Source organism: Crotalus tigris, unplaced genomic scaffold, assembly GCF_016545835.1.
Source record: "Crotalus tigris isolate CLP2741 ecotype Arizona unplaced genomic scaffold, ASM1654583v1 scf7180000019001.135134, whole genome shotgun sequence".
NCBI lineage: Eukaryota > Metazoa > Chordata > Lepidosauria > Squamata > Viperidae > Crotalus > Crotalus tigris.
The window spans coordinates 17,193-44,183 of NW_024097318.1; the positions used below are offsets into that span (position 1 = coordinate 17,193).

Genomic DNA, 26,991 nt, shown 5'->3' on the forward strand with positions numbered 1-26,991 from the left:
GGCTGCTGGAGAGGGATGCTGGGAATTGTAGTCCAACGACTTTGAGAGGGTGAAGCTCGTTCAGACTGGGAGGATGGCTTTAGAGTAGGGGTCTCCAACCTTGGCAGCCTTAAAAGTTGGTGGACCAACTCCCAGAATTCCTTAACCAGACATGCTGGCTGGGGAATTCTGGGAGTTGAAGTCCACCCATCTTAAAGCAGGCTGGCTGGGGAATTCTGGGAGGTGAAGTCCACCCATCTTAAAGCATGCTAGCTGCGGGATTCTGGGAGTTTAAGTTTGTCCAGCTTAAAGAATGCTGGCTGGGGAATTCTGGGAGTTGAGGTCCACCCATCTTAAAGCATGATGCCTAAAGAATTCCAGGAGTCCACCCATCTTAAAGCAAGCTGGCTGGGGAATTCTGGGAGTTGAAGTCCACAAGTTTGAAAAAAAAACATTGTTTAGAGAGATGGGAAAAAGTATACAAATAAAATAAAATCAATAAGATTAGCAGTTGCGCCCTTTGCCATAAAGCAGGTTAAAGAAATAGAAGGAGAAGGGAGGAAAGAAATGTGAAGGAACGTCTCAAGTACTCTGAGAATAAAGCAGAAAAACAGAAGCCTCTTTTTTTTCAGGGAAGAAATGACAAATTCGATTTCGGGACTGCAATTATTGGGAGAGATGGTGATATTGAACAAGCCGGGTTGGTCTTCTCTCCTTGTGTAACAAAGGGATCCAACTAATCCACAAGGAAAGCTGATCAATGGCTGTTAGCAGCCCTGCTAATTGCAAAGCCAGCTATTGGCAAAAGAGATGGAAAGAGGAGGGCTACGTAAGGAAAGAGGGTGAGGCAGTGCCAGCCCTGCCAGGGAGGCTGGTAAATGGGCAACTGGATTCCCAGTCATCATTCCCCATTGATCCTAAGATTAAGATTGGAATGAACATTGTCTTCCTTCCTTCCTTCCTTCCTTCCTTCTTTCCTCCTTCCTTCCTTCCTTCCTTCCTTCCTTCCTTCCTTCCTTTCTTTCCTCCTTCCTTCCTTCCTTCCTTCCTTCCTTCCTTCCTTCCTTCCTTCCTTTTCCCTTTCCCTTTTTCCTGCCTTTCTTCTTTTAATAATAATAATAACAACAACAACCAATAAGTACCAATAGTCATAGGCGCCTTGGGTGCAATCCCAAAACAACTGGAGCACCACTTGAACACCATCATCGGCATTGACAAATTCGCCATTAGTCAATTGCAAAAGGCGGCCTTACTAGGAACTGCTTCCATCCTGCGACGAGATCTGTAATATCATCAAACATCCACATCTGCCTATCCCAGGTCCTGGGTAAGGACTCGATAGGTAGACAAAAATGCCAAATCCAGTCTGAACATCTGGCTGACTGCGCGATGATCAATAATAATAATAATAATAATAATAATAATAATAATAATAATAATAATAATAATAAAGTTAGAAGGGACCTCAGAGGTCATCAAACCCAACCCCCTGCCCAGGCAGGAAACCTTACACCATTTTGGACAAAATGTCTGGTAGCAAGTCGTTCCATTGGTTAATTGTCCTCACTGTCAGGAAGTTTCTCCTTAGTTCTAGGTTGCTTCTCTCCTTGATGAGTTTCCATCCGTTTCTTGTCCTGCCCTCAGGTGCTTTGGAGAACAGCTTGACTCCCTCTTCTTTGGGGCCATCCTGAGATATTGGAACACTGCTATCATGTCCCCCCTCGTCCTTCTCTTTGTTAAACTACACATACCCAATTCCAGCAACCTTTCCTGATATGTTTTAGCCTCCAGTCCCCTGATCATCTTTGTTGCTCTTTTCTGTACTCTTTCTAGAGTCTCAACATCTTTTTTACATCGTGGTGACCAAAACTGGATGCCGCATTCCAAGTGTGGCCATACCAAGGCCTTGTAAAGTGGTATTAATACTTCACGTGATCTTGATTCTATCCCTCTGTTAATGCAGCCCAACATTAATTTCCTTCCATTTTCCTTCTATTTTTTCCTTCCTTGCTCCCCTCCTTCTCTCCCTGAAGTCCATCCGCATATTTCTCTATAAGGTACCAAAAACATCAGAGGGAATCTGGGCAGCACATTTTTCAGCTAACAAATTCTATTAAAGACAGCTGCAGCTCACAGACTCCTATGTCTTTTCCCAAACACTGTTCGTCAGACTCCTCCTAATTTGGGGCTACAGTACCATTGACAAATGCAGCTCTCTTCCTACAATCTATTTTGCACACGCATCTTGATGGAGTTTAATTTTGCTTGCCATCTCTCCCCCCACCAAACTGCTCCCTGACTCCTCACTGTTATAATCTATTTTATTAAAAATAAGTGTCCAATGTTTGCTTGTTTCTCCATGCATAAGAGGGAGCTTCAGAAGCCAAAAAAGGATGGAGGGAATTGACTCCAGAGCAAGAATGCATTAAAAAAAAAAAGCACATTCACCTAATCCATTTCATTTTTACTTCATTTTCAGTTCAATCTGGCCAGAAGCCCATATTAAATCAGGGTTTTCTCAATTTTGGCAGCTTTGATAAGCGTAGACCTCATCTCCCAGAATTCCCCAGCCAGAATTGTAAAAAACAAAAAAAACATCTAATTGAATTAGGTGATGGATGAGATAATTAAACTAGCTCTTTTTTAAAACAACAACAACCAATCTGAGCTTCTGAGCCTGCCCGTTTTCACAAGTAGAAATCATACTGGGCTAGTTTCATAGCTGTATCCTAGCATTTCGTCCCCCCCCCCCCTTCTACACCCCACAGGGATGACTTTAGCTGCATTGGATGTTGACCGACTGCCGCTTTAATTCTAAACTATCTTTGGGTGGGGATGTTCAACCCCTTCCAGATCTTTGTCGTGGTCTATAAAGGTAGTTAATAACATCTGAAACCTGTTTTGACTCTGGTGCCCCCCCTGCAGGCAGTCTGAGACTTAGCACAAAGGTTTGGAGAGGGTGGGGTTGGTCCCCCGGATTCTCTCATCCCTTGAATTCCAATGAGTTGTATGGGGGGGGGGGGTGTGCTTTGTTTTGTTATTGTGAATTTTTGTCTGGAAAATTAGTGCAAACTCGTTCAAGGGGGCTTGTTGGGCGAAACGGCCCCGATATCACTCACTTCTAATAAGCTTGCCAAGGGGTGTGGTTAAGGGAAAGACTTGGGCTGGGACAAGCCAGCATCAAGCCTTGATCAATCGGGGAACGCCCTGATTTGTGTCACGTCTCTCAGTCTTACAATCTAGCTTTGTCTCCCCCCCCCCAAGGACCCACAATTAGGGGAGATTCCCACTAAGTTAGCCTTGAACCCTTTGAGCAGGGGGGTCTTCAAACTTGGCCCTTTGATGACTTGTGGACTTCAACTCCCAGAATTCCTCAGCCTGGCTGAGGAATTCTGGGAGCTGAAGTCCACAAGTCATCAAAGGGCCAAGTGTGAAGACCCCCTGGCTTAGTGAGTGTCTGAAGTTATGACAGACCCCCCCACACCCCGCAAAATAGGACTTACAACCCAGATTCAAAGTTCCAGTGTCGGGGTCCGCCCCATGGATATGTGACTGCATTTTTTGGCACTCGGAAATGGGCCCACATTTATGACCATTTTGCCAGAAAGCAGTATTGGCTTTGGGTTCACCCCATAGCAAACAATGGGTTTGTTTAACGACCACTGCAAAAGAGGCTGTAAAATTGGGACCTGGGGATCCACTTTATGACCATCACAACCCATGACCAAACTTGTGGGCACAATGACAGTTGTTAAGCTGAGGGTTCTCTGTACTTCTTTAAAACACCTGTAGTATGTGGCTAGATTCCAACTGGCCCCCTCCAGCGAAGACAGAGGAATCAACAAAATCAACATGGAAGCCCTGATTGACAGGTGATCTGATGTCTCACTCGTCTTTTTTAAACAGGTGGGACCTTGATCCCATGGGCACGGCTGCCATCTTGATTTTTTGGACCCCCACCCCACCCATGCCCTGGGCAAACAACCTAGAAGTTTTTAAAAACACAAAGCTGCATCAAACAATCTTGAATCTTTAGAATAGAATAGAATAGAATAGAATAGAATAGAATAGAATAGAATAGAATAGAATAGAAATAAAAATAGAATAGAAATAAGAATAGAATAGAATAGAAATAAGAATAGAATAGAATTAAAAATAGAAAAGAATTTAGTATAGAATAGAATAGAAATAAGAATAGAATAGAATTAAAAATAGAATAGAATTTAGTATAGAAGAGAATAGAAGAGAATAGAATTAAGAATAGAAATAAAAATAGAATAGAAATAAAAATAGAATAGAATTTAGTATAGGATAGAACAGAACAGAATAGAATAGAATAGAATAGAATAGAATAGAACTGGAAGGGACCTTGGAGGTCTTCTAGTCCAGCCCCCTGCTCAGGCAGAACCTATACTGTCTCAGACAAGTGAATGTACAGTGATGGAGCGCCCACAGGTACCGTCACACCTGGATCCAGGATCCCATTGGCCCAAGTCCGAATTCCACCATCCGGATGGACAGCTCATCTCCAACCAGGACCCTCTTACCCATCATCCCCCTCAGACGCATGCATTATAACGATTCCTATCCGTGTCGTGTTTTGCAAGCCGGGTGTGTGTGTGGGGGGAGGATACGGCATCGCCCCCTTCCCAGCGCCCCCCTTCTGTTGCTTCCCCCCAACGTCCAGCAGCAGCATTCACTCCAGTCTTAATATTGGCTCTAGCTTCCCCATCCTTGGGGGAAGAGGGGGGGTTTTAACGGAGCCATCTGGACCGCACCAAGTCTGCACTAAGAGGGGGAGGCGAGTGGGAGCTTCGCTTCTCTTCTCCTCCCCCCACTCCTCGCTCCCCCTCACCCCCCCGCCCCAAGCCTGGCTGAGCGTGGATTCCCAAGCCGGGACCACCCCACCTTGCCCGGGCATCGCCCACCTGCCGCCTCCGCCTCTCCCCTTCCGCCCCACCTGGCCTGGAAGGACCCTCCCCGATTTGCATAGAAGAGGGTGGGATGATGCACAAACCCACCCACCCACCCACCCACCCACCTCTCTCTCTCTCTCTCTCTCTCCACCCCGCCGCCGCCTCTCCCTTTCGGCGTTCCGACTGGCTCCGTCCTCCCCTCTCCGCGGCGGCCCAATGGTCTCTCCCGGGTGCTCTATTTAATCCCAGTCACTGCAGCATCCCCGGCTTTCTGCTGGACCCCCTCCGCGGCGTCCTCCGGGCCGGCCGGCGTCGCGCCACTGCGGTCCCGCTTTGGAGGCAGAGCCGGGGCGGGAGGGGTCGGGGCCAAAGGTCGAGCCCCCCCTTGCTTGCTCTCTTCGGCCCATCCCTTCTTTTTCTCCCCCCTCCAGCGGCGGGGAGGGGGCAAGGACGAAGTTTGCTAGCCGCCCACCCGCCCGGGGGGAGGCGTCGGATTCCCCCTCTCCTCCTCCATCCTCCTCCTCCCCGCTGCCCTCCTTTCCTTCCTTCCTCCTTTCCTTCCTTCCTTCCTCCTTTCTCCCCTCCCCCCGAAAGACGGCCAGCGGCTCCCCCCTGCCCACCATGCTGCCTCTGTGGCTCCTGGTCAGCTCGGGCTTGATCGCCGCCAGCCGAGGAAATCTCTCGCACGATCGTGAGTCCACGCCTGGGTGGGAGGGGGGGAGGGAGGGGGTCGTCAGTGGGGTGGGAAGGGGCGGCGAAGTGCCCTGCAAGGCGCCGAAGGGAGGGAGGGAGCCTGGCTGGCTGCTGTTTTATTTATCCGCCGTTGCAAGGAAGCCTCGGCCATCCAGGGGGGTTTCCAGGCGCTGCGAGGCGGGATGCTTTGCACGGAGACCGAGAAAAGAGGGGAAGGGGCGGACGAGAGAGAGAGAGAGAGAGAGAGAGAGAGGGGCAGCTATCCCACCGGAGTCCAAAGCTGGGGAAGCCAAGCCGAGCCAAAGACTTCCTTGCAAGGCACCCAAGTCTCTCTCTCCCCCCCTCTCTGCTCCTGCCAGCCCCCTCCCCATGGCACCTTCTCTCAAAAATCGGTCCGGGGGTCGCTTTAAGAAGAGCGGCAGCAAAAAAGGGGGGGGTCTTTCCAAAGGGGCGTCCTGCATTTAAAATTAGGGAGCAGCCCTTGGAAGGGAAACAACTGGCAGAGAGGGGAGGGGGGATTCACTGCTGTTTGCTTGCTTGCGATGGAAGGAAGACGGGGGGGGGGAGAGGGAGAGAAGCCCCCAGGATAGCAACTCGGCTGGTTGGTGTTGATGTGTCTGACTGAGGCGGAGGAGGAGGAGGAGGAGGAGGAGGAGGAGGAAGAAGAGGAGGCGACTGCAGGAATCTTTGCCAGTTCTAATGTATGCAAACAGAGCCACCTTGGGAGGGAGCAGCCCTTAAGTGGGTGGGGGGGAGAAGCTGAGGGAGAAGGTGGAGGAAGGGAGGAAGGCGCCGGAGGTGGCTGCTACCCTTTGCAAAGAACATAACAGGCCGGCTGGCTGGGGGAAAACGGGGCAACTGCTGCGGCAGCAGAGCGGGCACTGCCATTCCCTTCCCTTGCCAAGGCGAGAGAGGTTGGCGGATGCCACAGCAGCAATTCTCTGAAACGGCTTTTGTTTGCACAAGTGGCAGGCGTTGGATGCTTTGGGGGGGGGGAACCTCCCCAAGGAGGCGGCTGGGGCAATGGTGCTCGGCGATTTTGTGTTATGCCCTGCCCAACCCCGTTTAAAAATAATAAATCAGGCTGCAGTGACATTCCAGCGATTGGGTTCTTCAAGGCTGTTGAGGTAGAAAAGGAGTGTGTGCTTTTTTTGTTTTGTGTGGGGGTTTTTGTTGCAAGAATAAATAAAAGCACATGTTTTTGCAGTCTGTCTGTCCCTGAAATGGTCCTGCCTGGCCTTTGCTCATCCTAGGTAGAGAGAAGTTTGAGCTGGCTGCTTTCAGAAACGTTCTCCTTCCCCGTGTTGGAACCAGCAACGCCTGGTCTGCTTGCTGTTGTGTGGACTCGCGTTTGTTGCGTAAGAACCGGAAGGGGAGAATCTTATATATTTGCAAACGTTGGAAGCCAAACAAACGCAGCTTCTGTTTGTCGTGAAGGCCAAGTCTAAAGGGGAAGAAACCTTTGGCAAAACAGCCTCTCTCTTGGGGGAAGGCAGCTTTTGAGAGTCTCATGATGAGCCTCTTTGGGCAATGTCTAAAAGTTGGCTTCCTTTGAAGTGGCCATGGCTGGATCCTTTCTGCAGCTCTGCAGCTCTGCCTTCTTTAAGGCAGGGGTCAGCTGGGTTGGGCCTTCCCTTATAAAACCGGCAGGGTTGAATTACTAACCAAACATGAGCTGAAAGTGACCTGAACCTTTCTTAGCAGTGGAGAACTGGAAAAGGTTTAGATCTGTGTCAAAGCCAAGTTCATCTCACATTCTTCTGGCAAGCCTTGGGAGATCTTTGGTCAAGCTTCTCCCTCTTATTCCCTAATCTTCGGCTTCAGGGGTAGGCTGTCTTTGAACCTGGAGGTTCCATGGAGTCTAGCAACCAAGAGCATCGGAAGCCCACTGGGTTGGGTCAAAGTCCTTGAGCTAAAGGCCACGATAGGTATCTTCTATTTTCAAGCCCTCTAAGTTGGTGGCCCTTCTCCAATTCCATGGTAGCCGGTTCCTTGGCATGGCCAAGTGCCCTGGCTGGAAACTTGGACCATCCTCAGCTTTATTTCAGAGCAAAACGTTTGACATCCTACTTCGTAGGTGCGAGTACAACTCGCTTCCAGTTGGCAGAGCCACGACCGAGAAACTGGCACCGTGACTGTGCAGTCTTGCCGTTTCCTGTCTTCTGGAGAACTCACAGGAGCAAGAGTGACAACTTCTTTGGAATTGGAAGCAGAGAAAGGAGGCCTTTGTTCTTTCCAGGAGACCTGGGGAAGAGATCGATCAATCAATCAAAATAGAGCTGGAAGGGACCTTGGAGGTCTTCTAGTCCAGCCCCTTGCTCAAGCAGGAGACCCTGTACCATTTCGGACAAGTGTCTGTCCAATCTCTTCTTAAAAACCTCCAGTGATGAAGCACCTGGGATCCTCACCAGACACTGGGACTCTCACCAGATCTTCTAATCCTAACACACACACACACACACACACAAACCAACTTTACAGAGTGTTTTCTAAGTACAAAAGGGATTTTCTTTTGAGTAATGGACTACTGCACTCATAAAAAGATCTCCGTCACAAGGAACGAGGCTGAAAGGGTCCAGCTTTAGAAGCTCTTGGTTTGAGGCTGCTGGATGATGATCAGGTCTTTGTTGACTTTCCCAACCATTGTTGTGTCTCTTTGTCAGACCTTTGCATTGACAGACTTTGGACAGACTCGGTTTCTATTGATCAAGTACAACAGCGTGCTAAACAGGCCGTAATCTTCGCTCTCGGGATTAATGTGTCTGGGCAGCATCTGAGGGAGCCAATCAGGGATTACGTGTGTGTATGTGTGAGAAAGAAAAGTTCTTGGCAGAGAAAGGCTTGGTTTACACCACACACTTAACCAGGTCAGTGGAAAACCTAGCTGATGCATTTGTGCAAATGTACAAAGTGTTGTTTAGCTTTTAACCTTGGTTTTGCACTTTGTGTGATGGGCCGGCTCAAATTCTTCAATTAGTTTATGCTTTGATAGATGGCGTGATCGTGAAAGATGGATTAACTCAGGAACCAAGTTTGATATGCTGTCCTAACTAATGGATTACATTGGGCACGATGCCCTGTTGCTCTGTAAGGTTCAAGAAAGATTAAGGGAGAAATAGAGTACCTACTTGAATCGGGGTTAGAACTGTCCTGCAAACCCCTAGTGGACCACTAGATGGTAGCAGAGGATATTTTATTTTTTTCTGTATCTCTTTGCTGCTACCTGGGGTTCTTTCTAGTGTATTGCAGCCTGGAATTAGATAAGATTTATTTTCTAGTGAACTTACCAGCACAAGAGATCTTGGACTGTTTTGTGAGTATCAGTCTTTCTCATGAAAATAACTTTTTGCTGAAGGAATGGAAAGCTCCAAATTTTTCCCGCCCACATGGAATTTTATTCCTGTTTGATCACCTGGCATGTATTTTGCAAAAACTTTGGTCTCATATTTTGTGTGTGCTAGCTAGCGTGTATTTTCTGAATTAGTGTGTCAGTTGCCTCCTGACATCTGGGGAGGCTATAAATCTGATGATATTCTGAACCAAAGCTATACAAAACTTGCCATTCGGAAAAATGGAACATTCAAGAGGAATCTAGAACCTTCCATTAGCACCGCATCGACCCACACATCCTGGGGCTGATCTGGTGGGTTTTTCAGAGGTTCGCCCTGCATACTGGAAGTCAACACAGGCAGTCCACCATTCATTTAATGACCAAAGTTAGAACGGCATTGAAAAAAGTTCCTTATGACCGTTTTTCTCACGGCCGTAGCAGCATCCCCAAGGTCATGTGATCAAATTTCAGACACTTGGCAACTGACTCGTATTTATGATGGTTGCCGTGTCTCCCAGGGTCACGTGATCACCTTTTGCGACCTTCTGACATCAAAGTCAATGGGGGAAGCCGGATTCACTTAACCAGGTGACTGACTTATCAACTGTGCTGATTCACTTAACAACTGTGGCATGAAAGGTCATAAACATGGGGCAAGACTCCACTTAGCGACTGTCTTGCTTAACAATGGAAATGTGGGGCTCTGTTGAGGTTGTACATTGAGGGACTGCCTGTACCAACAGACCTCCCGAGAATGGATTGCTGAGGTTGAGGACCATATGGATTTTTCCAGAATGTTCTCTTCCTGCTTGAGCAAGGGGCTGGACTAGAAGACCTCCAAGGTACCTTCCAGCTTCTATTCTATTCTATTCTATTCTATTCTATTCTATTCTATTCTAATAATAAAGTTGGAAGGGACCTTGGAGGTCATCTAGTCCAACTCCCTGCTCAGGCAGGAAACCCTATACCATTTCAGACAAATGACTATCCATTCTCTTTTTTAAAACTTCCAGTGTTGGAGCATTCACTGCTTCTGGAGGCAGGTTGTTCCACTGGTTAATTGTTCTAACTGTCAGGAAGTTTCTCCTTATTCTATTCTATTCTGTTCATTTTACTCTGTATTCTATGCTATTCTATTCTATTCTGTTCTGTTCTATTCTATTATTCTATTCTGTTCTATTATTCTATTCTATTCTATTATTCTATTCTATTCTATTCTATTCTATTCTATTCTTATTCTATTCTATTCTATTCTATTCTATTCTAATTCTATTCTTGCTGACATAGAAGGTTTTGCATGTATCCCGTCTGGACCACGTGCTGCTATAAAGACTGTGGATATGGTCTGCTTGTATCAGACGTTTTCACCTCCCAGAATCCCCAGCCAGTCAGGCCTCAGATGCTTGTTTGGAGAATCCTGGTTGAAGTTAATGAAATTCATAGGTTAGCTTCTCCTGAACAGCTATCCCAGCATCACCATTCTCATTGGCCAGAAGTCTGGAGAGAGCCCTCCAGAAATTGCTTGGTTGAATTACCTGCCTGTGCTTGAAATGTCATTAATTTAAATATTAATAAGGGAGTGCGTATGTATAATTTAGGCGCCCACCATGCCCTTTCTTGTTCCTTCTGTACAGCTGCCTCTTAAGCTTGCAGAAAGAGGAGACATTCAACAGACTTAGTGTTCTCTGGCACGGGGCCACAGAGTTGAGTGGAAGCTGCTAGAAAAAGGACAGAGGAATGAAATTCAGGACATTCACACGTATCCCTGGACCACCTTTTTAATAAGTGCAAGAATGGAGATTTTTCACATTCGAAAAGCAAATTTCTTTCAACCATTTGCAAGACGACCAATAGGAGGGGTGAAAAACCTCTGACTCTCCAATCAGAATAGAGCTGGAAGGGGCCCTGGAGGTCTTCTAGACTAACCCCCTGCTCAAACAGGAGACTCTCTGTCATTCCAGATAGATGGCTGTCCAGTCTTTTCTTAAAATCCTCCAGTGATGGAGCACCCGCAACTTCTGGAGGAAAGCTGTTTGTTCCCCTGTTTAATTGTTCTCCCTGTCAGGAAATTCCTCCTTAGTTCCAGGTTGCTTCTCTCCTTGATGCGTTTCCATCCATTATTTCTTGCCTTGCTTCTGGTGCTTCCAATAAATGTCTTAAGCCTCTTTTTCAAGCAATGTTAGACAGACATTGACCCAGCGTAAGTCACCCACCCTTTTGTTCTGGCACATGGCAGAATGTTCCAGACATTCCTTTAACACACCCCAAAATACTTCTCTTATACAGGCTCATGCAAATGCAATGAATTGCTGAAGCTGAACTGAGTCTGGAGGACTTTGCATCGTTAGCGCACAGCTTCAGTCAATTTTTGAGCGCTGGGTTGCTCTAAACTAGAATTACAGAGAAGGAAAAAATACTCCCTAAGTCCCTTTACTAATTCTCTTTCCACTCGATGCAGAATCCGTTCGGCAAAGAACGACGGGTGTCTCGTCTTCAAGAGGCCAGCTGGGAATGTGAGATGTTCTAGACCGGATCCATAGTTTGGGCGACAGGGTGACGTCAGAAAGACAGTGAGGAAGGAGGGCAGCGCATTTGGGTTCAAAGCTGCCCTTGCATGCCATTGTGATGAAATGGGTAGTTGGAGAAGAGTGGGGGGAGGACAAATGCCAGCAGTGGCACCACTGTTTCCTAGGAAAAGAAGGCAGCAGATTCCGGAGAGGGGCCCATCGCAAGAGACTGCACAATCCTAAACTAGATGGAGGAGTAGGAAGAGGTTCAGGGTAGCCATCCCCTTGGAATCTCCCAAGATATATCTATTATCTTAGAACAGCCTTTCTCAACATTGGCAGCTAGAACATGGGTGGACTTCAACTCCCAGAATTCCCCAGCTAGCCATACTCAAAGTCACCCATCTGGCTTTCTTGCCTAAGGCGGGACTAGAACATGCAGTCTCCTGGGTGATTGGCCTAATCCAGCTGTCATGCCAAAGGCAGGACTAGAACCCAGGATCCCCTGGTGATTGGCCCAAAGTCATCCATCTGGCTTTCATGCCTAAGGCGGGACTAGAACACGCAGTCTCCTGGGTGATTGGCCTAAAGTCACCCATCCAGCTGTCATGCCAAAGGCAAGACTAGAACCCAGGATCCCCTGGTGATTGGCCTAAAGTCACTCAACTGGCTTTCAGGCCTAAGGCGGGACTAGAACTCACCATCTCCAGGTGACTGGCCCAAAGTCACCCAGCCTGCTTTCATGCCTAAGGCAGGTCTAGAACTCAATGTCTCCTGGTGATTTTTCCAAGTCACCCATCTGGCTTTCACGTCTCCTGGTGATTGGCCTAAAGTTAGCCCTGCTGGCTGGGGAATTCTGGGAGCTGAAGTCCACCCATCTTCAAGGTTCAAAAACAATGTGTTACAAGGTTATAGCTTTAGTCTGGCAAGATTTAGTCTATTGGCTATAAGCGAATAAAGAGTGGATCTCGCTGTGTCATCTTTGGACTTAGACCTGACCTCCTAAGCACAGAGTTTGGATGGTTCTCTTGAAAAATAACTGATAGGATGCTATACTAGTTTCGTGCTTAAGGAACATACCTATGATATAATGCTCCCCCTTATATTCACTTGAGTCATCCCTGGCAACAGTTAGATGGATTGTGCTTGGATTAAGTAGGCAGGTGGTGCTTTAGGAAGATCCGTTTAATGCTGGCCGGCGTATTATCGGCCTTCCGATCTTTGCTTATTTGCCTCCCAACCCCTATCGCTCCATTTGTCTCTTGTTCATTCTCTCTCTCTCTCTCCCTCTCTCTCTCTGGATCCATCTGTCTTCTCCATTAAGCCAGTACAGCGAGTGCCTCAATTAAGTCAGGTTTCCAAAGTTGCAGCAGAAGGCTGTGATGAGGTCACACGAGACGGAAGAGTCAAATTGTTCCTTCTTCTGAGCTGGCACCAACAGGGTCACCTTCCTGAGACATCTCGCTTCTATTCTGGTGTCTCACTTCTTCTAGTTTCTAGACCTACTGGAGAGAGATTCTCCATCACCCTGTGTTCTATCCTTGAATACTACACGTTTTTCAACCTTGAGGATGGGTGGACAGTGTTCCTCAGCCTTGGAGATGGGCAGATGGTGTTCCTCAGCTTGAAGATGAGTGGACTTCGATTCCTAGTATTCTTCGGCCAGCTTCTGAGAGTTGAAGTCCATCCGTCTTCAAGTTGCCAAGGTTGTGAAACACTTGCTATGGAAGCTATGATGGAAATATGGAGCTGGGCCAAACGAAATCCTGAGACTGTAGAGTGTGTCATTCCACGCATGCTCTGGTCAAGACCCACAGTGCAACTATGGTACCCCCAGTTTTGGCTTCAACACAATCGATTTTATCCCATTGGGGTAAAACCCACTTAGGGTTAAGGTTAGGTCTCTTCCACCAGTCAGTTCTGACGATGGATGGTGGTGTCATCAAGTTGGATCAAACCTCTAGCAACCGCAGAGTACTGCAGATTTTCCACATGATAATCTGTCCCTAGCCTGGTTTTCCATTGGTGCCGTACAATTACTGAAGTTACACAGTATCTCCACCACTCTTGATCTTCCTTTGTTTAATGTTCTCCATTCCTTGCTCAAAATGGACCACTTGGCCAACATTGATTTTGGGCTCTAGAAACAGTCTATCTGTGAATCGTATCAAATGCTGGAGGGTCAATAATAAGGAAGGGAGCTGCTGTTACGATTGATTTGTGGACTTTCCAAAGAGAGAGGAAGCGATCTGAAATATCACTTGGCTTTATTGATCTGCCTTCATTCCCCACCCCCCTATCCCCTGGAGGCCTCCATCTATGTAGGGTTTTGTTGACTGAGCGTTGGATTGGAATTCAACCCATCTAAAAGTTTAACCCAACAAGGCAACTTAGAATTATTTCCAACCATGAGCAGACAATTGAATCATTGTCAGCTAATGATTCCTTTGCTAGGTTTTTACATTTGTTGTACTTCAAAAGTGGATGGTGTTGATGTTATCCATTCAGTCGTGTCCGACACTCGGGCAGTTCTCTGAGCCCACATCTTCCGATCTTGCGCTGCTTTTTGAGTAGTTCTCTGCTCTGGCTGGTGTCACCTTTGATGGTGTGCCCAGCCACTGTGTTCTTTGCAAGCTTGGTTTCCCTTTTACCGCTAACTCTTCCCAACAATGGCTTCCTCCAGTGAATTCCCCCACATGACATGGCTGAAGTAAGTGAGATGCAATTTTGTGATTTACTTCCAAATTTACCAGATTTAGTAACCTGCCTTTCATTTAGGGGTTCAAGACATAGGGTCCCTCCTCCTATTCGCCCCCCAATAGAAGCCCCATGGGGGTAGGCTGGACTGAAAAGAAAGATCTGATCTGGGTTTTTCCATGCCTAAACCTTCACCAAGGTACCATCTTGACTCTCCTACTGCTTTTCACCAGAAGCCCTTGAGTCTATCCAGACTTCCTAAAACACAACACCTCCCCCCAAAGTGTGTCTGAAGTTAAATGCCATAATGTGGGTTTGGATGATGATGGAGACAGGAAAGGTCTTCAGATGTCATATGAGAGGTCCTGGGTGCTCTTTGATCTTGGTTGTTTTCTTGCAGATGTTTCATGACCCAAACTAGGTAACATCATCAGTGCTAGAAGGGAGGAGGAGGAGGAGGAGGAGGAGGAGGAGGATGACTGTGGGGGTGCTCTGAGCTCGCTTGTTTTCTTGCAGACGTTTCATGACCTAAACTAAGTAACATCAGTACTAGGGGTTGATTTGGCCCATTGCTGTAGTCCCTGCAAGTCGTTTCTCTCCCCTGAAGAGTAGCCTTTTCCAACCTTGGCAACTCCAAGGTTCAATTCCCAGGATTCCCCAGCCAGCCTTGCTTTATACTAAAGCCCCGCTTTAATATTTTAAATAGTGCTTTAAAGACCCAGTGCTGAGACTTGGTTCAAGGAAGCTACAGTTGGACGTTCTGACCCAATTCTGATTTGCCAACTGGATTTAAAGCATCAAAACTGGATTTCCCCAGATGGATAGGAGCAACTTAGGGGCTCTTTGTAAGTTGAATAAACCTCCCTCCCCAAATCAGTTCAGCCCGAACCTTTGAATTTGGCTGATTTTTCTCTCTCGGAAGTCTGGGTTAAATGGGATGGCAGATCTGAACCGTATGGACAGTTGAGATCAGAATTTTGTCTGATGTGGAGAGCCTTATTAAAGATGACACACAAGTTTTTTCCCCACTTCTGATGCAGACAGAAATACACAGCTGGAGACCTTTTGAAAACCTTGGGGTGTGATCCCCGGGGCCTGTCTAGAAGATGGAACAGAATTGTAATTTTTCATGCGAAGGAAGAGGCATGTTCTTAGCAGGTTAGGTGAAAAAATCATATTTTAATTAACGGCAATGGATTTTGTAACTTGGCCTTACCTGCTTTGTGCACACAGCCCATGTGTGTAAAATAGTTGAGCATCTTGGTTTCAAGTAATATCTGGTTACAATTAAGGAATCCTGGGAACATTTATATCCATGAAAATGCAGATTGTGGGAGTGCTGTTTCTTATCTATAACCTTTCAGAAAACATACACAGCCAGCAGCTATCAGATAATTGATTGTGGTCTTTCATACAGGTCTTCAAACTGTATTGTATAACCACAAGCAGACAAACTTACTCAGGAACCAAGGTTTAGATAAGGCTAGCTGGCTTTTTCTGAATTTAGCCTAAAGCCGAACAAAAATTTATCTGTCTTTAGAACTTGTGACTCCTGAAATTTTCCTGCAGTGCTATCTGATTGAAGAGCTATTGGGGAACGAAAAAAAAGAAACCTCAGGTTGAATCCAAGCTTGGATCTAGAGAATAGTAATGATATATAAAGGATAAAACAAGAAATATTTTGTCTCTGTCTAGGACAGTGGTTCTCAACCTGTGGGTCGGGACCCCATTTGGGGTCGAACGACCATTTCACGAGGGTCGCCAAACAACGCAGTCCGCCATTTTTTTTCCCCTTTTCCTTAGCTGTGCTACTCCCTTTTATTCTATTGGCTTTTGAAAGCCAATAGAATAGTCTCTCTTGAATAGAGTCTAATTCTATTGGCTTTCAAAAGCCAATAGGAATTGTCCAGGCTGTCTCTGCCCTGCTGAGCCCGCCAAAAGTCCCAGTTTGCAAACGGTGCTGCACCAGTTGAGTAGTCCTCGACTTACGACCGGTTGAGTAGTCCTCGACTTACGACCGGTTGGGGGTCGTGGCATTAAAAAGGTTGGGAACCACTGGTCTAGGAGCAACATATATCTGAGCTGCAAATACCGAAACAGCCACTAGGTGGCAGCAAAGCGTTACAATTCTCTACCCGCTGCTGCCCTCTTTTGCTTTTCTGGAGGATTTCAGCCCAGGTATAATCTGCTTACTTCTGCAAATTGCCCAGGCCTGGCACTTACCCAAGGTTGCCAGGTGCTGCTGCTGAATTGGTCAGAAATGCAGTCCTGATATCTGTTCCAAACCATGAAGCATCCCTTTGGCTCTTTTCCTTGAGGAAACCCTGCAAAACAAAGCAGACCCACAGTTTGAATCCATGGCTGCCGTGCTGGTAAAGGGCAGCAAATTAAATAGAGATCTGGGGGGGGGGGCAGGGGTTCTCAGGTAACTAAGCCAAATTCTGGTCCTGACAAGATTTGAGCAGTCAGTTATAAACATGGGAACAAATAAAGGAGATGCAAAGAACAAGGGGGCAGCACCCCATCCTGCTTTTCGCAATGAGCCCCCATCAGCAGCAACACTCTGGCGAGCGTACAGCAAGTGCGCTACTGAGAAACTGGAATTGTTGAGCTTTGCATTAAAAAGCATTTAGGCTCTAAATATTGATCCCCTTACTGAATTTTGCTTGTTCACAGTTACATTTATCCTGTTCCCTTTTCCCTCGAGGAGAACAGAATGTCAATAAAAATATCACAACAGCCCTGTGAGGCAGATTAGGTGGAAATCCAGCTGCTGGGATGTGGATCCTCAATAGACTGAGAATGTGGTGATGAAGTTGGTTTAGAGAGCCAATGGCTTTGTTGTTTTTAAGGAGCAAGCTTATATATGCTGGAAATGTACACCAGGAAGTTCTCGGCATCGGATCACAGTTGAGCCCAAAATTTCTGTTGCTAAGTAAGACATTTCGTTAAATGAATTTTGCCCCGTTTTACGACCTTTCTGGCTGCAGTTGTTAAGAGAATCACTGTGGGTGCTACGTTAGTCCTGTTGTAACTTCGAAATGGTCACTAAAGGAAAGGTAATAAGTCCAGGACTATTCAAGACAATTCAGGACTTACTGGCTCAAGGTTGACTCAGCCTTTCATTCTTCCGGGGTCAGTAAAACGAGAACCCAGATTGTTGGGGGCAAGATACTGACTCTGTAAACCACTTATAGAGCAGTGGTTCTCAACCTGTGGATCGGGACCCCATTTGGGGTCGAACGACCATTTCACGGGGGTTGCCAAACAATGCAGTCCGCCATTTTTTTTCCCCTTTTCCTTAGCTGTGCTACTCCCTTTTATTCTATTGGCTTTTGAAAGCCAATAGAATAGACTCTCTTGAATAGAGTCTCATTCTATTGGCTTTCCAAAGCCAATAGGAATTGTCCAGGCTGTCTCTGCCCTGCTGAGCCTGCCAAAAGTCCCGTTCTGCAAACGGTGCTGCACCAGTTGAGTAGTCCTCGACTTACGACCAGTTGGGGGTTGTGGCATTAAAAAGGTTGAGAACCACTGTTATAGAGGGTTGTAAAATACCATGAAGCGATATATAAGTCTAAATGCTATTGCCCTTCCTTCCTTCCTTCCTTCCTTCCTTCCTTCCTTCCTTCCTTCCTTCCTTCCTTCCTTCCTTCCTTCCTTCCTTCCTAGTAATTAGAATGCAATATTGCAGGCGTAGCGAGGAATTCAATCTTGACCGACTCAAGGTTGACTCAGCCTTCCATTCTTCCGGGGTCGGTAAAATAAGGACCCAGATTGTTTGGGAGGGGGGGGAGCAAGTTGAGAGACTCTATAACCTGCTCAAAGAGGGCTGTAAAGCACTGTGAAGAATATATAAGTCTAAGTGCTATTGCTATCTGCACAGTAGTTGTAGGAATGATCCAGATTCTGATGCTCAGGTGGTGTCGCGTTTAGAATCTATTACAGTGTTATTTGCTGTCTGTTTTCCTTCATCTCTGGGGGGGGAAGAGAGGTAATGCAGCTGTTGTATCCTGCCTCCCGTGTATGTGGTTTTGCACATCTTCCCCGTACAAGTATTGGAGGGAAGAGGACGCATCGGGTCCTCGTGCAGAACGGAGCAAAAAGAGACAGGCCCCTCCCTGCAAGACCATTCAGAGCCTCCCTGGGCACTGCAGTGTTCCCTGACATGGCATTTTTGCCTGCAGCGTTCAAGGATACTGGACAAAAGGGTGGAGAAATCCCCTTTGCTAAATAGCCAGGCTTCCAAAGCAGCCACTCAGCTATCTGGCAAATCTCATTAGCATCAGCAGGTTAGGCCTCTTTGAAAAAAGCAAATAATCCACCCCAATGGCGTGTGTAGAATAGGGTATATTTGCCCGCCAGCAATTGCACACCGCGGGGGGGCTACAGGAGGACTGAGTGGGAGCAGGTTAGAGCTTAGCAGGCGGGGGGGGGGGAAGAGAGACTAAGAATGCAGTTTGGGGGTGCAGAAAGGCCAGAGAGTTTGCAAGCATACCATTGGATTTATTGCACCCGGAGAGCGAGCTGACGCGATGGGGGCAAAGGTGGTGGTGGCGATGTCGTATCTGAGCCTGCTTTTGCTGCTTTTCGCCAGGTTGGCTCAGACTGTCTGAAAAATGGACCCAGGCTCTGGGTTGTTGGGCCTGTAGGCCCCTTGCATGAAAGAGAAGCGTCATTCCTGGGAGAAACAGCATGACCAACAGAAATGGATGCCTTGACATCCATTTACCTTGGTTGGCTCTATGACATCATTCGAGGAAATCAATCAATCTCATTATTCCCGAATGGAGCATCGTCCGATAGCTCTGGGCTCTCTGATTGGCTGGACTGTGTCATCAGCCAAAATAACAGAGTTGGAAGGGACTTTGAAGGTCTTCTAGCCCAACCCCCTGCTGAAGCAGGAGACCCTACACAGGTAGTCCTCAATTTTCGACCACCATTGAGCCCTACATTGATGTTGCTAAGTGAAACATTTGTTAAGTGGTCTTTCTTGCCAGAGTTGCTAAGTGAATCACTGCAGTTGTTAAGTTAGTTAAGATGGTAGTTCAATGGATCTGGCTTCCCCATTGACTTGGCTTTTCAAAAGGTGATCACATGACCCTGAGACACTGCAACTAAGTCAATTGTCAAGTGTCTGAATTTTGATCACTTGACCATGGGGAGGCTGCAATAGTCATAAGTGTGAAGTCATTTTTTCCAGGGCTGTTGTAACTTTGAACGGTCACTAAATGAACTGTTGTAAGTCAAGGACTATCTGTATGATTCCAGACAAATAGTTGCCCAACCTTTCTTGAAAAACCTCCAGCGATGGAGCATCCACAACTCATTTCCATTGATAATAGTTCTCACCTTTAGGAAGTTTCTCCTTAGTTCCAGGTTGCTCCTCTCCTTGATTAGTTTCCATCCATTGCATCTGGTCCTGTCTTCAGGGGTTTTGGAGAAGACGTGGACCTCCTCAAAAAAAAAAAAAAAAAAAAACAATCTCTTTTCCCATCCAAATGAGATAAAACCAGCCCAAAGCACCAATTCGGGTGAAGTAAGAAGATGGATCCGAATTGTTTCAAACTCAACTGGCCAAGTTCCGTTTAATTTAAAAAATGCAGCCGTGTTCCAAAATTTGCAAACCGTCTCATCCCTCCAAATGCAAGCTGTTCCACAGGCTATGTCAGCACTATGTTCTGGTGTCCCCCCCCCCGGCATTGTGACAGTCCATTGTGATCACTTCCTCGCCATTTCATTCAAGTCATCACTTTCCCAACTTGTTTGCTAAAGAGATTGAGTTTGCTAACAGCAGGCCTCCATGGTCTGCGGTTCGGTGTCTGCTGATGCCGAGATTCAGGTAACGGATGAACAAGCCAGAGAGTGTGTCTTTTTTAAAATAAATAAATAAATCCAGCTTTCCCAGACCCCTCTCTCTGTTTGCTTTGACAGAGCAGAGTTATGCAGCTATGGTAACCGAACCGGGTCCTCATTCACACATTCATAGCCCTCAGATCCTGTAGCAACCGATATTATGTGGAAAGGAAGCCTTAAAAAAATAAAAATAAAAAATCAGGCAGCTACCCAGACAGAGACAGATGGCTCCATTCCCCCGAGGCAGGACAATGGAGCACACACATTTTCTATCACCCCTGGTCAAAATGGAAAGGTTTTGTTTTCGTTTTGTTTTTGAAAACCTTTCAAAAAGCCTCCTCGGTCCAGAGAAAACAGCCGAATCAAAGCAAAGTGCACAATTTTGGCTCATGATTATAGAGAGGGGCGGATTTTTATTTGGGTTATATTTTTTTACATCCAAACAACCTCATTTGCACTAATATGTGGATGGGAACATTTTTTCTCCAAATCACATCCTTTTTTCCCCCCAAAATGATGCCATACAGTTCTTGGCTTGGGGAAGGCACACACAATTTTTTGTATTTTAGAGGGCCGTTTTGCATACAATTTAAATGCAAATGTCGGGGCTTTTTTATTATTTTGCCAAAAAAAAAAAAGAGGGAGGAAAATGTAACCGACTTATGATTAAATGCAGGCTTTATCTGGCGCTGTTTTACGTGGCTTAACTGTGCAAATGGTTGCTGAGGGTAAAGAAACTTGGAGCCTTGGATTCCACCCAAGATTGGAGAAAATTAAGTTCAGCTGTTACGTGCTTTTATCTTCATCTTTGACTGAAATTCACACCTTTCTTGGCAGATGGAAAAAAAGAGCATTCTGTCGGTTGGTGATACGCTCTAGCCAATCGGAGAACAACTAGTTATTTTGAGGTTGCAAACTTGATAGAATGATAACATCAAATCTCATGAGGGCTATGCAGAAAAACCCAAGAAAAGGTCTTGCCTCAGAAGGATGCAAAAATCAAAAAAAGACCAGGTAGCCTCGTTCAAAAGCAGTACACCTTTGGATAGTGTTTGCTGGAGGATGTATAAAATGGGAGCTGGGACTATACTGGCTGACTTCCTGCGAAAAACTGACCATTTATGAAAACATACAGGCAGTCCTCAGCTTATGACCATAATTGGGGTGAGAATTCTCACTGATGTGCAAGGCAGTTGTTAAATGAGTTGTGCCCAATCTTATGGGCTTTTTTTTTTTTTTTTGCTAGGGATGTTAAATGAATCACCGCAGCTTTTAAATGACCTCCCCATTGACTTTGCTTGTCGGAAGCTGTCTGGGAAAGTTGCAGAGGATGATCATGTGACCCAACCCCCTGCTCAAGCTGGAGACCCCATCCCCATTTTTGACAAGTGACGGAGCACCCACAACTTCTGGTGGCAAGCTGCTCCACTGGTTAATTGTTCTCGCTGTCAGGAATTTTTTCCTTAGTTCTAAGCTGCTTCTTTCCTTGATTAGTTTCCATCCGTTGTTTCTTGTCCTGCCTTCTGGTGCTTTGGAGAAGAGGTGGACCCCCCCTCTTCTCCAGCCCCCCAGATATTAGAAAACTGCTATCATGTCCCCCCAGCCCTTATTTTCATTAAACTAGACCTACCCAATTCCAGCAACCGTTACTTGTATGTTTTAGCCTCCAGTCCCCTGATCATCTTTGTTGCTCTTCTCTGCACTCTTTCCAGAGTCTCAACTTCTTTCTTATATTGCGGTGGACAAAACTGGATGCAATATTCCAAATGTGGTCCTATCAAGGCCTTAGAAGGCAGTACTAACACTTCACATGACTGGACAGCCATTTGTCTGAAATGGTATAGGGTCTCCTGCTTGAGCAGGGGGTTGGACTAGAAGACCACCGAGGTCCCTTCCAGCTCTGTTACTTTGTTATTAACAATCATAAATACATGATGCTTGCCAAGTGTCTGAACTTTGATCCCCTGACCGCGGGGATGCTGTGATGGTCGTAAGTGCGAGGACTAGTCGTGAGTCACTTCTTCAGTGCTATTGTAATTTCAAACATTCACTAAATGAATGGCTGTAATTTGAGGGCCACCTGTATTGCTAATCTAGCAGCAGAGCACCCAGGAGTGGAAGTTGAGAGTGGAAATTCAGCATTTGTGTTTCAGAATGAACAGGAAGCAGAAAGGTCTCTCCACACAATGATCTTCCTCTACCAGGTCTAACTTCCTTCCTTCCCTCCTTCCTTCCTTCCTTCCTTCCTTCCTTCCTTCCTTCCTATTTCTCACTTTTTATAGCTATGTTTTTTAGGCCCTTCCTTCCTTCCTTCCTTCCTTCCTTCCTTCCTTCCTTCCTTCCTTCCTTCCATCCAATTTCTCACTTTTTATATCTATGTTTTTAGGCCCTTCCTTCCTTCCTTCCTTCCTTCCTTCCTTCCTTCCTTCCTTCCTTCCTTCCTTCCTTCCTTCCTTCCAAGAAGCGAGAGAAGTTGCAGGCAAGACTATACCCAGAAAAGCAGGGCATTCATACCAACCCACACACTCTGCCCACCTGGTAACTAAGGGTGAGAACAACACTTTTCCTTCAAAAGACATTTTGAAAGCTGGTTCTTTTTCACGGCATAGAATAAAAACTGGCCTGGGGGCTGGAAAGAAAGCCTTGGAGACTTTTTTTTTTCATCTCTTCTGCTCCGGACACAGAAGACGCTGTGTGTAAAAACTGCATGCATGGAGCCATTAGACGGGCAGCTGCTTCGCCAGCCAAAGTTGTTCATGATGGGGAGTCAGAAAGAGGAGGGTAAATTCCTGTTTTCAGACTGGGGATATGGTTGAAAGAGTCTGTCGGAAAAAGACCAGAGCAGATTTAACCAGTTGAAAAGATAACAGGTTAATTCCTGACTCAGTTGGTGCCCCAGATCCTTGGAGGATAATAATAATAATAATAAAGTTGGAAGGGACCTTGGAGGTCATCGAGTCCAGCCCCCTGCTCAGGCAGGAGCCTGATACTGTTTTGGACAAATGGCTGTCCAGTCTCTTCTTAAAAACTTCCAGTGTTGGAGCATCCACCGCTTCTGGAGGCAGGTGGTTCCGCTGGTTAATTGTTCTCGCTGTCAGGAAGTTTCTCCTTAGTTCTAGGTTGCTTCTCTCCTTGGTTAGTTTCCATCCGTTTCTCCTTATCCTGCTTTCGGATGCTTTGGAGAATAGCTTGACTCCCTCTTCTTTGGGGCATACCCTGAGATAGTGACACACTGCTATCATGTATACATATATACACATATATACATATATATATATGTTTTCTGAGGTTTTCGCGGGTGTTTGTATGTAGGTCTTTGGTTGTTCGGGTTTTCTCCCGCGTAAAATTGGAAGTGTCTTGGCGACGTTTCGACGAAGCACGAAGCTGAAAACACCAGCCTGAAGATGACGAATGGGACTTCGTCGAAACGTCGCCAAGACACTTCCAATTTTACGCGGGAGAAAACCCAAACAACCAAAGACCTACATATATATATATATACACACACACATATATGTACACACATACAGATAGATAGATAGATATACACACACACACATACACACACACACACATATATATACACACACACACACACACATATACATCTATACACACACAAACACATATATGTCTTTAATCACATTAAAAATACGAATCCTGAGTGTGTGCATGTTAGAAAAACAACGAAAGAATCGAACACCAGGATGAAAATACAAACAAGACTGTTCAATGTAATACACACACACACACACAAACACACACACACACATCTCAGCATCTAGGCAAGCCTCCTCTTTCTACTTGGCATCTAAACAACTCCAGAACCCAAACAGGGTTTTTTTTTGGTCCCTAGTCAGTTTCAGCTGCCCGAGATGGATGATGATGCTATGTCTGTTTTGCAATAATGAGAGTCACCCTCCACTACTTATCTGGAGGAGTGTCAAGGCAATGAGATTAAGATGATGCATGAAAAGAAAGGGAAGCTGTTTTTTTTTTCCCCTCCTCATTTTGCACCGGCTAAAGCTTGTGGCTGTTTTGTTAATTGTGTTCAAGGCACCAGGCTCCCCGGTCCAAAGGCTTCTTCCCTCCCTCTCCCCACACGGCCCAGACCCCAATTTTAGCTGCATACAGCTCAAAAAATAAATAAATAAAGCCCCAAAAATCCTCAGCAGTGGATTGAACCATTTTAGCCTAATCGGAGGGAGCTCCATTTTAGAATAATTTCCTACACGTTTAAAAGAAGTGGAAAATTACGTAGAGAAATAGTCCGTACAGGACCATCCCTTATGTCTAGGTGTTCATTCTGCAAGTGGACACATATAGTAACTGAAGTGATTTCTTTGTTGCCTCTTCAACCATGTATCAAATATATCATCTATATCTATATATCTCTACCATCTATCATCTCTATCTCTATATTTATATATCAGTATCTATATATATCTATATATTTATATCTCTGTCCCCATCCATCCATCCATCCATCCATCATCTATCTATCTATCTATCTATTTATCTATCTCTTTCTATCTGTCTGCCTGCCTGCCTGCCTATCTCTCTCTCTCTCTCTCTATCTATCTATCTCTATCTCTCTATCTCTTTCTATCTGCCTGCCTGCCTGCCTACCTGCCTGCCTACCTACCTACCTATCTATCTCTATTTATCTAACTATCATCCATCTATTCCATCTCTCTCTCTCTCTCTCTTTCTCTCTCTCTCTCTCTCTCTCTCTCTCTCTCTCTCTCTCTCTCTCCATCTCTATATCTCTCTCCCCATCTCTATATCTCTATCATCTCTATCTCTATATATCTATACCAACTTTAGTCTCTCCATTTTGGCATCCCCATTATAAGAAGCATCACACCCCCTTTCAGGATTTGGTTAGCATCACCCATGCTTCATTGAAGGAGGCTCTTAGAACTCTCCATATATGGACCTTTGGCCTACCTTGAAGGGAAACTTTGTAAACGCCCAGTGGCAGAGTGCCCCTGCCCATATGAGGCTGGCCGAATTAATGACATTATTGATTACCTCCTTTATGACGATAGATGCCATGTCTTATGCTTTCTGCCCATCTGGTAGGCTTGGGCAGAGTTGATCACGAACTCTCTGAGTCTCCTTGACCAAACCATGCCATCTCGTAAGGACCCAAGAATTGTGCCTCCTCCGTTGTGGCACCTGCCCACTGGCACAGCATTCCTCAGAGATCTGTTTGGCTCCCGTCCTGATGAGGATGCTCTGGAAGTCTTTAAAAACTTGGCTGTTCTCCCAGACCTTGGAGTAAGGTGTTTGTTGAGCCCTGTCAGTTGCGTTTTATGGTTGGTGGAGCATGCTTTGTCCAGATGCTCGTGCGTTTCTTCATGTTTCCTATTTTTTAAGTCTAAGCCACCCAGAGTCGTTCTTCTGAAGAGAGGCAACCTTTAAATAACAATGAAGGTGGGGATGTTGAAGATGTTGAAGAAGAATGAGGAGGAACGAGTTGATGATGGAGAAGAAAAAGTTGATGATCGAGAAAGAGGATGAAATGAGGATGATGAGATGATGATGGAGGAAGAGAAGATGATGGAGGAGGAGAGGATGAGGATGGGGAGGAGGATGAAGAAATGAAGTGAAGGAGATGAAGCTGAGGGAGGAGGAGGAGGAGATGGAGAAGGTGGAGGAGATGATGATGATGAAGAAGAAGAAGAGGAGAACAAGATGATGGAAAAGAAAAGGTTGATGGAGAAGGAAGAGAATGAGATGAGGATGATGAGGATGATGGAGGAACAGAAGATGGAGGAGGAGGGGAAGGAGAGGAGGAGGGAGAGGAGGATGAGGAAGAGATGAAGTCGAGAAGGAGGAGAAGGCAATGAAGCTGATGAAGGAGGAGGAGAAAAAGAAGGAGATGATGGTAGAGGAGATAATGATGGAGGAGATGATGAGAAGATGATGGAGGAGGAGGATCAGAAGGAGGTGAAGCTGAGGGAGGAGGACATGATGGTGATGATGGAGAAGAAGAAAGGAAACAAAAGTGATAAAGGAATCAGAGACGGAACAACCAAACCCCCTTCTTATGGATGGAGTTCCATCATCAGTTAGATCTTGGTCTTGCTTTCTTTTACCCTTCGGCATCGCTAATCGTAACCTTGGTTCCATCTTAACTTCATTCTCTTGCCTGTTTTTTCTTCCTTTTTTCTTCCTTTCTTAATTGCCACTATTTGCAATTGTTTTAAAAGGTTGTGAACAACCTGCGGTCACAACAGTTCACCAGACTGATGGACTGAAGTGAAGTCTAGGTTAAATCTGTCCCTAGTTCAAGGTTTTCACTCAAGAGATCTGCTGGCGAATTATCTTCCACCGAGGGAAATCCTGGCATTGAAGTTGAGGAAAGGAACTTGGGGGTCCAGCCCTCCCGCCCTTTCCAAATAGGGTTCCTTGGGGGGGGGCAGCCTTGACCTTCCCACGGTGCCTGGAGAGTCAAAGGAACAAATGTAGGATATTTGCTTGCCAGGAATAATACTTGGTTAAAAGTAAGGTGACCAACCGTCCTCCTTTAGGGAGGACAGTCCTTCTTTTGTAAGTTCTGTCCTCCCTCAAAAAGTCTGCAGGGCTTTTTTTTTTCTCATAGAACGGTCAGAACGGCGTTCCGGCACCTTTTTTTTTTTTTTGATAGATTTTTTTCAACTTTTGCATGAGCTGTGCTACTCCCCCTATTGCAGTGGTTCTCAACCTGTGGGTCGGGACCCCATTTGGGGTCGAACGACCATTTCACGGGGGTCGCCAAACAACGCAGTCCACCATTTTTTCCCCCTTTTTCCTTAGCTGTGCTACTCCCTTTTATTCTATTGGCTTTTGAAAGCCAATAGAATAGACTCTCTTGAATAGAGTCTAATTCTATTGGCTTTCAAAAGCCAATAGGAATTGTCCAGGCTGTCTCTGCCCTGCTGAGCCCGCCAAAAGTCCCATTCTGCAAACGGTGCTGCACCGGTTGAGTAGTCCTCGACTTACGACCGGTTGAGTAGTCCTCGACTTA

The 26,991-nt window shown here is 46.0% G+C and overlaps 1 protein-coding gene across 1 annotated transcript in view; it reads left to right on the forward strand.

Annotated features, from left to right (window-relative positions):
• Nucleotides 1-5,149: 5,149 nt before the first annotated feature.
• CADM3 (cell adhesion molecule 3) overlaps nucleotides 5,150-26,991 on the forward strand; it is a 75,938-nt gene continuing 54,096 nt past the window's right edge. Inside the window, exon 1 of the mRNA XM_039358111.1 lies at nucleotides 5,150-5,586. Within this exon, the coding sequence (XP_039214045.1) occupies nucleotides 5,517-5,586 (70 nt within the window). The 5' untranslated portion in view covers nucleotides 5,150-5,516. The remainder of the gene's footprint in view (nucleotides 5,587-26,991) is intronic.